The sequence below is a fragment of the Eretmochelys imbricata genome, chromosome 10 (genome assembly GCF_965152235.1).
Source record: "Eretmochelys imbricata isolate rEreImb1 chromosome 10, rEreImb1.hap1, whole genome shotgun sequence".
NCBI lineage: Eukaryota > Metazoa > Chordata > Testudines > Cheloniidae > Eretmochelys > Eretmochelys imbricata.
In genome coordinates, this window is record NC_135581.1 from 54,620,174 (window position 1) to 54,632,711 (window position 12,538).

At 42.0% G+C, this 12,538-nt stretch overlaps 1 protein-coding gene across 1 annotated transcript in view; it reads left to right on the forward strand.

Moving 5' to 3' along the window:
* The window catches only part of OTUD7A (OTU deubiquitinase 7A), a 118,358-nt gene that overhangs the window by 32,492 nt on the left and 73,328 nt on the right, over positions 1-12,538 (forward strand). The window contains exon 2 of the mRNA XM_077828870.1: positions 6,415-6,597. Coding sequence (XP_077684996.1) covers positions 6,415-6,597 — 183 coding nt within the window. The remainder of the gene's footprint in view (positions 1-6,414; positions 6,598-12,538) is intronic.

Genomic DNA, 12,538 nt, shown 5'->3' on the forward strand with positions numbered 1-12,538 from the left:
AACTTTGTTCCTCCTTTGGAAACATCAGCATGGGGACAAATGCCAATAGAGGAAAAGTGCTTGGGGTTTTTTAAGAAATTTTCCTTCTTATTGGAAGAGGACCAGTCGTTCCAAACAGGGTTAGAGGATCTCTCACACAACACATGCACACACAACATGCACAATGTAGTTTTTAATTTTAAATGAATTTAGAAAAATAGCTAAGCAAAGTTTTTCCAACCTCAGAATTCAGAGTCAGTTTGGCCTTGGTTCTAGTCTTGGGCATTAGTTGGGATTTTATTTTATTTTGCCCAGTTTATTCATCTCTACATATTGTGATAAAATACTGTACATTACCAGACTCTTTCCTAACACAATACAAGTAAGCTACTCAGACACTACCTTGCTTTACTAATCCACTTTAAGGGGATTTCCTTTCTATTGTGTAATTATATATTGCTTTATCTCTGCCTTCTGTTTTTACTCTGATTGACAGAGCTTCCTGTTATTTCATTCAGACAGTGTTATTTAGGAGAGACATTCTTGCCTACATCTGTACCTGGCTTTATTTTTAATTTTCCCTTTGATCTATGTGCCTGCTATCTGACACTAATTAATTCAGAAACAAATTTTTGTCAGAGTATATTTTCTATCCTATACTCTGCTTTATTTGTTGCATTTTTCCATATACTCCTCTCTAACAAACACCAGTTCTGTCTCCTGGCAACCATGGACGCTTGTATATGAATCCAGTGACTGTTGGCGCCTAATCTTTACTGAACTGTTTGGGAATTCAGACCCCTAACTGTTAAGTAAGCAAAGGCACAGAAATAAACGAACTTTACGAATGGTAGTAAAGTTGCAGTAATCTCCCCAATGGTTTTATAACCCACACCTTTCAGTCCTGTTAACTTTTACACCTGCTGACGCAGGTATCGCATGCAGGTGTTTTCTCAATAATAGTTCCATAATAGCATTATTTCTCTTGACCAAGATAATTCATTTCTCACCCAACTTTGCAAGTAGTAAAACTTAATTAAATTTAGTATACTAAAATGATTCACTACATTTGATTGTTGAGATGGATTTAAACTGTTTGTCTTTCAAATCTAAAGCATACAATAGTAATAGGCCTGAGTTCAGTAAAGTACAATAAGATTTTTAGTGTTTGGGCAACATGTCTGCTTGGCATTTGTTTAGAGAAGCTGTGATTCAGGGAACTGAAGATACAATAAGAGGGACAGAGTGACCTTGCTGAAACAATCCTATGATCTTTAATGTGAGCTCTGTCACAGATCCATTCTTAGCCACCCATTAGGAAATCCAAGCCTCTGTGTTCTAGGTCCCTAGGGTGTTTCAAGCTTCTGGAGCCTGAACAGAGTCAGACCTTGCCCCAATCTCAGGGGTTCTAACCACACCTTCAGGGCACAGACCTCCTATCTGGCAACCCCTATGAGTATTGGAACCCATTGTCCAGCTGCTTAGCCCCCCTCAGTGCAGCACTGACCCTTCAGAGACTCTGGTACTTAAACATCCCCCTAACAGTGTGAAGCTTCTGGTTACAGTTTACCTCTCTCAGGGGCACAAAGCAGTTCTGCAGCTGTTAACCCACATGTACTCTTTTGTGCTGGATCAGGAGAGTACCAATTATACAAAACAATAAAACAGTGGGTGCATGTCTGTACCTCAGTTTCCTCACTGAGGGGGGCTATAGCAGAAGTGTTAATAGGATTGTGAAACAGGGGTGAGGTACAGCGTGGAACTGATTGAAATTTTTGATGGGGAAGAGTATTCTGTCCAGAGAATGTCTTATGTGTTGCTGGCTGGCACAGAAACATATTTTGAGCCCTCTGTTAACATTGTGGGAACACATCACTGGTCTTACAAATTCTATGTCTCATTTGCTGAAACAAGGATACCCACAAGTGGTTTTCCTCCCCTGTAGGCTTTAGAAAAACTTTTTGGCCATTTGTGACACATTCTGACACATTCAGCTGTGTCACAGAAATCCAAAATTAGATTATTTGCAAGTTGGTGTTAATGATTACAGCTCATCTGCAACTGTCACAAGCTCAGTGCATATTTTTTCATGGAGTGTTGCTTAAGCTGACACCCCTACATCCTTCAAGATACACTTACGTGCTGCTGTATCTGATGAACTGCTATTAATAGAACTGTGATAGAACTTTGCGGAGTTACTGTTAAATAACACACCAGCTTTCACGCTGAAGTGCCAGTGTTTTGTCCCACACGATTGTATTCTTTGCACAGTGTCCTCCACTGCTTCCATAAAAGCCAGCTATTCAAGACTATGCATCATTCAGTGTCAGAATGCTTTTCGTAAGAGTAGCCTAAATAAAGGACTTCCATGATGTCAGTCCATTTCAAAAACCAGATTAATAGGTGGTGTAAACAAGTAACATGAGCAGCATCTGGAAAAGACTGATTTGAAATAGTTTGTTTTTATACTCTCAGTTATAACATCAGTTCTTTTGTCTGAGATGACAAAGCAGTCTTTCAAGTTTTATCAAGTGCTTGGAAGTCCACACCAATCGGTATGGATTTATTCATCAAAATCTGAACTACAGTAGTACACTGTATACCCTAAATTATATTGTTTCTAATGGAGAAAATACTGTTAATGCTCCTACCTCTCCAACAACTCTCCCTTTACTTTTGTGTGGAAAATCATTAAACATGCTCTTTGATCCCCTCTAATCTTTCTCCCTCACCAAGGTGACTAATGAACTCTCTCATAGCTAAATCAAAAGGGAACTTAGATTTCAAGAATATCTATTGCCTTTGATGCTACTGATCACTCTCGTTTCTCTTCTCTTTACTTCCCCTTCAGCATCACCTTAAATCACATCTCATTCTCCCATCTCCATTACAGGTTTCAGAGTAACAGCCATGTTAGTCTGTATTCGCAAAAAGAAAAGGAGTACTTGTGGCACCTTAGAGACTAACCAATTTATTTGAGCATAAGCTTTCGTGAGCTACAGCTCACTTCATCGGATCCATCTCCATTAATATCCCTCAGTGTTTCGTCCTTAGTCTCCGGGTCTTATCTGCTCCTCTGCCTTCTGTTGCCATCTGCATATGGATGATTTCCAAATCTAATACCTGACCCTCAAGCTCCATTCCTCTCTTCACTCTCTCATCTCCTTTTCTGTCTCAGGCATCTCCTGGATGTTCCCCACCATTACACCCTGTTTCTCCACAAAATGGAGTTCTTCCCTCTTCACCGTCTCCCTTGTCTACGTCCATTAACAGCTAACAGCCTCGTATATCTCCCAAGATCACACTTGCATGCAGGTTTGTCTACCGTCTTTTTCAAACATAACATTTTGTCATGTCTTAGCAGTCAGTGTAGACCAGATATCAAGATCGGTATCATGTCAGCTAATAGCAATTAGACGTTGCTGAAGTGAGAAGGAAAAAAAGCCATTAGCTCTCAAATTATAAGGGTTAAGTCTCAAAGAGAATGAGGAGGATAAAACTTTGCATTACAGACAAGTCCTTTATCTCTTTTCTCTCCATCAGTCCCGCTTGGTTTCTTGATTAATCCTACAGCATGATCCTCTTTAACATGATCAAAATTGATCCTCTTTCCTTATTATCCCCACTGCAAAAATCTTTTGTCTCGTCTTGATATTGTAACGTCTTTGGCCTCTGTCTGTCCACTACTGCTACAGTCCTTTACTGCTGTTCCAATCAGATTACCCTTCTCACTGGATCTTTTTGCATTTACCTGCCCGTTACCGCATTACATTCAAATTCCCACTTCTTACCTTCAAAACTGTACATAACCTCACTCTCATCTACATCTCTGGCTCATTTTCTCCCACATCCTCTCTCATGCTCTCCTACTTCTTCCTTTTTGTCACTTCTGGCTTTCTGCTTTTGTTAATGGGTGACAGGGAAAGTAGAACATCTATTATTGTATTTTTCTGGCAGGAAAAAGGCAATTGAAAAGAAGAAAGTCTCTTTTAGACCAAGGCAGTGAGAGAGATTATTGTGTTGATTATGGTCAGTACTTTTTTCTCGATTCAATCACTACTACAGGGTGGCTTATGGAACATTATTGCAGTTCCCACACAGAGGGAGTGCAGTTACACAGCTGCCATGGGGTGGATTTGTGGGAAGGATTTATATGCTGAAGGAGTGATTGAAAAAGCCTATGCCAGCCATTGAGGCTGGCTAAGATCCTGAATCACCACTTCATTGATCTGGAGGGCCTCTTGGCATACACTCTTGGTTGAGGATTTGCCTGCATTCAGATGCCTAGGGATTGCAGGAAATAGAAAAAAAAATAAACTAATGATCTTTGCCTGTGTCAGAGCTGCTTTAAGATGTCATGTTTTGCTGCTGACTGGCTGTCTCATGTGGGAAGCATCTATAGATGTCCAGGTGTACTGAGGAGATTTGAAAAGAAAGAAACGAGTTACTTCTTTGTAAGTGATTTTTTTTTTTCTGTAATTCCAAGTCTGCAGTAGATAGAGCGTAACTCTACACAATTCAGAATTACAATGCAGTGCACTTTGAGCAAGTCCCAAAGACCACACTCCGCATTTATTGTGGCAAAACTCCCAAAGAAGGTGATTGGATTCTGTCATAGTGTAAAAGCAGACCTTCAGAGGCCTTGAGAAGAGATTATTAGGAAAATAGGTTGGCTCCTGCATTCCTTCCACACTCCTGCTAACTTCATCAGGAGTTTGGGATATGCTAGGAATGCAGGGCTAGAATGCTGTTTGTAATGTGCAGCCCTGCCAACTCTCTCAGATTAATCAGAAGAGACATGATTTCTAAGTAAAAGTAAGCCTGACTCATGATCTCGCGAGAGAACTCTCGAATGTCAGGATTTTTTTTTATTTTTTTTTTTTTTCAGCTGGGCTGCTGGGGTCCCCACTGTCAACAAGATGTTTGACCTGAGAGCACCTTCAAGGCTCAGAAACTAGAAGGGAAATAAAGAGAAGCCACATTTATTTAAAAAAGAATCCTCATGATTTTTGGGGGTCTGACTTATTATTTTCCAATGGCGAGGGTTAGCAACGCTGAGTGTGTTTTACATTTCAAGAAATACAATTGAGTGCTAAACTTTTATCTGTGTGGCAAAAACACCACTTTGGCCCCATTGGGACAGTCTTAGAAAAAAATACTGCCTGATTGTTAGGGCTTAATATAAGCATGTTTGCTTTGCTTATGGCATGTGAAAGACGCACTGCATAACTAGTCACTCGTAAGGCACATATAATGTATGCTGTTGATTTTGCAGACTAGTTCTTATTGGAATTAACAAAACCCTATGCTCTGGACTGATCAAGTTTGTTTATTGTATGCCCTGCTCTGTTGCTTAAAAAGGAAGAGAGAATTTCTGTTTAAGTAACTGGTTTTGCTGAAGCAGCTTTTGTTGCATGTTTGATAATTAAAATGCTGGCTGATTTTTTTTTTTTTTAAATCCTTGTGGTAGTATGGGCAGTGAGTGTTTTAAAATGGCTTTCCTTAAAGTAATATAGAGAACAAAAGTCTGATGTAGATCTGAACAATTAAGACTGAGTGATGTTATAATTAACATTTTATTGTTGCAATTGTTTTATTAGTCGTACATCAAAGAATAGAATGATAAAAGGCAGATGTGTTCTTTTCCACGGTTAAGGACTCATTTGAATATCTGAGCAGTTCCAGTTAACAATATCAAATTAAGACAAAACAGTTTAAAGTTCATAATGATAACTGAGTTGGGGATGGGTAAGAGGCTTTTATTGGAGTTGATCCATGAAATTGAAGTTAACAAAAATTTAACAGATGTTTTAAATAAATAGTGTTAGCTCTTAATTAAATCATACTCAGTGTGTGATCTTTCACTTCCTTCAGCAGAAATTGTACTAGTTTACATAGCAAAATATATACAAAAGCCTCCTTTAAATGTGACTTTCTTTGACCATAAAGTATATTGAAAAAATGGACAATGTGCCATATGTGATACAATGGATGGGTTTATATACCAAATGAGAGAGAGAGAGGTTGAGTAACCCTAAATGATGGTAGGCACTTTGTGGACAAGTTGCTCCCTAAGGACTATGGTCTAAAGGCCTTATCCTGGAAACAAAATAATTGCAGTAAGAGGGCTGAGTGTTATTTGTGGGATCAGGCCTTAACTAGATAGACAACATAAGCAAAAAGAGTGCAATATTCAGCAACTGGTGAAGTGATCATATCTATCTGTGTATCTTCTGAAGTGCACATGGTTTGTTGGTTCCCCAATTATTGTTGTTTTTAAAAGAAAAATATCTATTCATTCTCTAATGTTTTATTCCGAGTTATATTCATTTTCAACTATATGAGCCATGTCCCTAAAATGAATGGCAGTTTTGTTAGTCATATCAGACATAGCTATAAACTGCTAACAGAATATTACCTTCCACCTTTTGGCAGGCAAAAACTGGGATTTGACCGCTGCTCTGAGTGACTATGAGCAGCTCCGACAGGTACACACAGCTAACCTGCCACAGGTGTTTAATGAAGGGAAGTACTACAAGCATCAGGAAAGAGAGCCACCCCAACAGGTGAACAAGTCTGAACGACCAAGTCTGCAGAGACAGGATGACATTGCTCAAGGTAAATGCAGCAACTTGACCGCCTTTGTGGACAAATAGCTTTATGGATAATCAAAGTTTATTATGCAGGCAGTAGGAACTAAATTATCTGCCACCAGATAAATTATGTCATTGTTACTAACTTTATGGAGATGCTGATGGGTTGGGCCCTGTATTCCACGTTTTTCAGTCCAGTTTATCTTTGCCTGTGTTCAGTAGATTTTAAGGTGTAATTGAAGTATTTAAATTTAGGGTTTTTTAGAGACAGTGCTACGTTAACTACGAGAGGTGTGGGCTAGATGAAGTTGTAGACTGTTCCCATTTCTAATTTCCCATGATGTGTGAGTCCAGAGAAAGTTCCATCATTTAGGTCATTGACTTCTTGATCATTATTAAATGATAAAGGTGGTCTTGGAGACGACATCTGTTGAAGTAACTTTTGTCATGAAATGTCTTATTCTCTTGATTCCACCTCCATAAAATGGTGATATTGAATTAGTATTTCAAACAAAAGAAAGAAAAAAGAAAGACAAGGAACAATTTTTAGTTATAGCAGTTGGTTTCCATTACATGATTATAAGCATTAGGATTTATTTTTCATATTCAAATCGCTCACTCTCTCTGACTATTGTAACAGGTTTCTTCTGATTTAATTCAGCAAACAGTTCAGGCCTACATTCAGGGTTAATCTATGGTATGCCAGCTTCTCACATTTAAAAAAAAAAAAAAAAAAAAAAAAAGTAACTAGTGACCCAGCAGAAATTTGTTGTCATGAAGCCCATCCTGTTAGCTGAGGATCTGCTCCTAGGAGTGCTACAGTGGTGATGCATTCATGTATGTGAGGAGTGTTGGAAGGGAAAATCTTTTTTGTTTCTCAACAATTTGTCCCTGACCCCACAGGAAAAAAGATAAGACAACAAGAATGTGGTTTTAAAAAGCCATGACTTTATTAAGTAACTGTGAGCTGTCCAGCACAGACTATCCTTCTTTTGTAATCCATTCCACCTGGTGTCAGCCCCTACCCTTCTTTTGGGATGTTGGTTGCAGCACTGTTGCTGAGACCCTATTGCCCTCTCTTCATATGAGAGTTAAGAGGGAAGACAAGACATGGTTGTCTCTTCACCGTACCAGGTGTTAGAAGCCCCAACCACATTACCCACCGTCTCTAGGAAATACCTTTTTCTAATCTGCTTCCAGTTCTGGTTTATCAGTGAACTAGACCCTTTATTGAACAAGTACCTGCACTGGGTGCCTGCCAAGTTCCAACAAACTGACCTGCAAGCTAACCTACCCACTGGGTCCTTGGGCTACCTACAGAACACTGAAAAATCCCACCTTGCCCAGTCCATTCTGGCAGTGAGGGAAAAATTCCTTCTCAGCCCCAACAAGGTAACTAGCATGAGCCAACAGCAAGGACCAAAAACCCCAGTCCTTTTCTAATCCCAAAGAGGGGGAGCTTTTCTTCTCAGTGCAGAATAAGCCTTTGAGCAGGGCAAAGTGCTTACAAGCCCTCTTTTGGATACCTGAGAGCCAATAGGCTAATACTGTACCTTCTATCCAACCAATCAACCACAGAGGCCACCATCTCATGCCCCTCCCCAGTGCTTAATTTGTAATGAAAAAGGTGCCAGAGCTCAAACAATTAGGTGCCGTGGCTCAAGTAAGTTTTTTACCAGGATCATAACAGAGGCAGAAAGGGCAACAGCAGCAGAGGCAGGACTCAAATAAGTGTGACTACTTCCCTCCCTCCACCACCACACGCAAAGAAGCTTTTCCTTGGGTGAGTGGACTCCTTAGGGGCCTGGGGGCTGAGGGCCTAGCTGAGCTCTAAACTCTCTCCCCACTCCACACACCCCAATTCTATACGCAGGAGCATGCTTGGTGGGCAGCCTGGGAAGCATTGGGGGAGTGGAGTAAGCACAGAGCAGCAACGGCCTGAGCCAGAAGAGGAAGGGCTAGTGGCTTCTTGCAGGTGAAGCAGGGCTGGCTGTGCCCCCCATATCACAGATTAGTGAGTGGGTGTCTCCTTGTGGGGCCTGGCTGGGCTCTCCCCACAACCGAGCAGGAGCACATATTATGGGGAATTAGTACAGTGTGGCAACTAAATGGAAGCACTTAGGTGAGTGCGGCAGGATTTCTGGCTGTGCTCATCCCCCCACAGGTGTGTGGCCCCTCTTGGGGGTGGCAGAAGGGTGGAGACAAGGTGGCTGGCTAGGCTCACCCCACCACAATAGAGCTGTGAGGGGCAGGAATGAGACTAGGGGGAGTAGAGGGACATTCCCAGAGTCTGGAATTTCTTACATGGTGTAAAAGCCCAGGTGTAAAAGCTTACTTAAAACCAGCTTTGCATGTGGAGGACCACCTGAATGCACTTTTTCTTCCCCAGTAAGTGTGGATTCTAAAGAAGATACAAGCCTGTTGACCTTGTTCCATACATGCTGATAGAGCTTTTGTTAGATTTGCTTGTCTGGAGACAAATTAGAGACAGGCAGGTGTGACCGTGTGACTGTGTTCACACCTTACATACTATTGTAATATTTTTTGTACAAGGCATGTCTTGTGAGGTATCATTTAAAAACTCAAAATTTGCTGATCAATAATATCATGGCAAAATGCATGTAGCAGCATTATATGTGAAGTTATAAACATAAGCTGAGATCATGACTAGAAGTATGTTTTCTAGAGAAGTCTGGGAAGCCACTAAACCAGTTCTTCAAAGACAAAGGGCAAGTTGACACCTCATCCAGGTGTAAACAAAGCTGATGGACCGTTGCCTGCTTAGTGGCCATTCTTTGATGGGAAAGGGGGCAAGGGCAAAAAAATCTACATTTTAGCAAAGAAAAAGCATGGAGTTCTCTTCTACACCGACTGCCCACCTTGCTCCCAGCTGGAAATGCTTCTCAAAGGGGGGAGAGGACTATAAAAAATGGGCAGACACCCCAAGAGAGCCCCCTCTCTCTCTCTCTCTGCCCCTTGATTCACTGCACCAGAAGGGACAAAGGAAGCAGCCATTAGATTGGGGGAGGGATCCTGACCTAAGAAGTTTGGTCAGTAAGACTGCTGCAAGTATGCAATGAGAAAACTTTGCTTTGAATTTAACATGGCTTTAAGTTAGGCATCAGTAGCATTTTATCTTTATTTTTGTAACCATTTCTGACTTTTATGCCTCGTTACTTGTACTCGCTTAAAATCTATTTCTTTGTTTTGTTGTTTTATCTAATCCAGTGTGTTTTTAAATTGAGGTGTCTGGGAAACTCCATTCTGGGGTGGCAAGTTGTGTGCATATTACTCCTTTTAAAGAAATAAAAGACCTAATATAATTTGTACTGTCCAGGAGAGAGCTGGGCAGTACAGGACATACATTCCTCCCCTCCCCCCGCAGAAATGTATGTCCTCTATTGAGACAGGGTGAGTGTTGGGGTCACCTTGCAATATAACCAAGGCTGGTGAGAGCCAGAGTGTAACCCAAGTGTGGCTGGCAGGCTGCAGTTACACACAAACACTCAGGGTGTGGCTGGCAGGCTGTTGAGCAGCCCAGGTGGGAGCTACTTCAGCAAGGCATTGTAAGGCTCCCAAGGTTGCAGGGCAGGGATGACACAGCTGCTCATTAGTCTGGATTATACCCTGGTATGTCACAGCAGGTATCTGTTTCATTAATACACTGGCAGGATCACAGGGCTGTGCCCTCAGGCAGTTTACTATCCCTGCTGCCTTCCAGCAGGAATGCCATAGGAAATGCAGGACACTACGATCAGCTGACTTTAAATGTCCACTCTGCAATCATAAAGAATCTGATAGATGTAAAGTAGCAGCGTGTCCCCAGCTAGAGACTCTCACCACTTACTCTGGGCTGCAATTCACAGGCAAACGTTCACTCCAGTGGAAGTTAATGGGGAATGAGGTTTCATTGCAGTGTGTAACCTATCCCTCGCTAACAAGCTTGCAATCTTTTCTGAGGTATCCACGATTACTTTGCATGAATGAAAAGTTATAGCATCCACAATTTCACATGCCAGGTGGTGCCCTGGGGTTGGGTGTTTTATACTTGGCTGTTGTCAGCCTCCTTAGATCCAATTAACTGAGGGGAAATTAAAAGATGGAGGTTTTACTGAGTGATGGACAATCCCTGAGACAGTAGGTTAGGGTTTCCTTGAAGAGAGGATTGGGTGCCAGAGTCAGACCTGAAAGCTGAGTGGAGTACAGCCCTGCGGGACCTTTTTCCATACCTCATGGCGGTGATTACCTACAAGAATGAAGTCAGGGGTGAAGGAGGCAATTCAGGAAGGGGCTGGTAATGGGCAGTTCTTCAGTCACTCAGAGTGTGAAGTGGGCAGAACTTGAGACTTGGTACAGGGAACCAGTGAGAAACCCATTCGGGTGCAGTGAGACCTCCGAGAAGCGTGATTCTGGTATTGACCATTTTTGTTTAATGCAAAACTACTAGCACCCTGAACATCCAGGGTTGTACTGGAAGTGTGGGAATGATGCTGAGGGTGATTTGGGGTAGAGCTACATCACTATCAGAGATAATACAGGGTTCAGCAAGGAAGGATTTAGATAGGGCTTGGGCATTTGGGGATCTGCGGAGGGAGCTGACTTCCTGACTCTGAGTGCCAACAAACGAATTAAGTTATGTCATAGAGAGTTATAATATTGCAAGGCCATGGGAAAGGCTGGGATTTGCCATCATATACCAGTCAGACTTGTGTAGGTGCTCCTCTTTCTTCATGGGCAAGGGAATTATCTTGCAGAATGAAATTTCAGTTCATGGCAATGTCAAAAAATGCATACTGTTGAGGCTCCTCTGGTGAATTCGTTCAGGGTTGCTCTGGCTACACCCCCAGCACAACCTGGAATGGGAGCCTAATACATTGAGCCTGTTGATGGTAACATTCCAATGTATACAAGGTGGAAGGCCCCTGTTGAAGATAATTCAGTAGTTTATGTGCTAAACTCTTCATGTTTATTCCTTCCTTTAGGATCACATGAAAAACCCCAGGAGTTGGTGACTGGCTGGGTGGGCATAATATTGTGCATTTGGCCCACAGGTTCACTTCTGGGCCTCATTAGTGAGGCATCTCTGAGTTGGCATGGATGGAGGGGCACTCTACAAGGAGCAAGGGAATTAGTCAAGGAGGGGCATGCTCTGGGACCTGCTGATGCCCCTTGTACACTCTTTGGCAGGCTGGGAGCAGGCCCTGGATGTGATTATTGTTCACGTTGGTGAAAATAATTTGGGAAGTTGTAAGGGGGTTGTCTTGATAAGAGGGATTTGGGGATGAGGAAAGATTTTTCTGGGTGTGGGTGTGGCAACTATTTGGTCTGACATGTTACAGCGCAGGGTGTGGTGGGGAGCAGTGAAGCCTCCAGGGGTAGTGTTAAGACCAAGAGGTATACAAATAAGAAGGTAGCTAAATTCATAAGTACCCAAGGGGGGTTTTATCCAGACATATCTTTCTTGCCAAGCAAGTTATTCAGAGGATGGGGCACACCTATCCAACTGGGAAATGGGTATATTTTTGTCTGATATTAAGGAAGGAATCAGTGAATGCGTGGAGCCTGATTGCAGGGTAAGGGGTTGGGGGGAGTTCACAGCCAAATGGAATTGCTGGCACCTCCTTGTGGCAGATGTTCAGGGCAGATACTCATTATGGAAGGGATATGGTTATTGGGTAAAATGGATTGGAAAAGGATGTAAAATAAAGCATCCCTTAAGGGAGCTGAGGAAATGGGGGGTCAGGACTGGGCGTCCTACATCTGTTTTAGCAGGGAGCCAACACCCCCTCCTGTTCTAGCTCCCTTAACTCTCTTATGAGATGGCTGGAACCAGGTTGAGGATTATGTGGAAACGATTAAGGAAATAATGATGACCTGCATTGTACAATTTATTGCCAGGTACACCCATATATTTGAAGTGAATAAAGTTGCATCTCAATAAACCACATCCATTGCCTGCTGTGTTT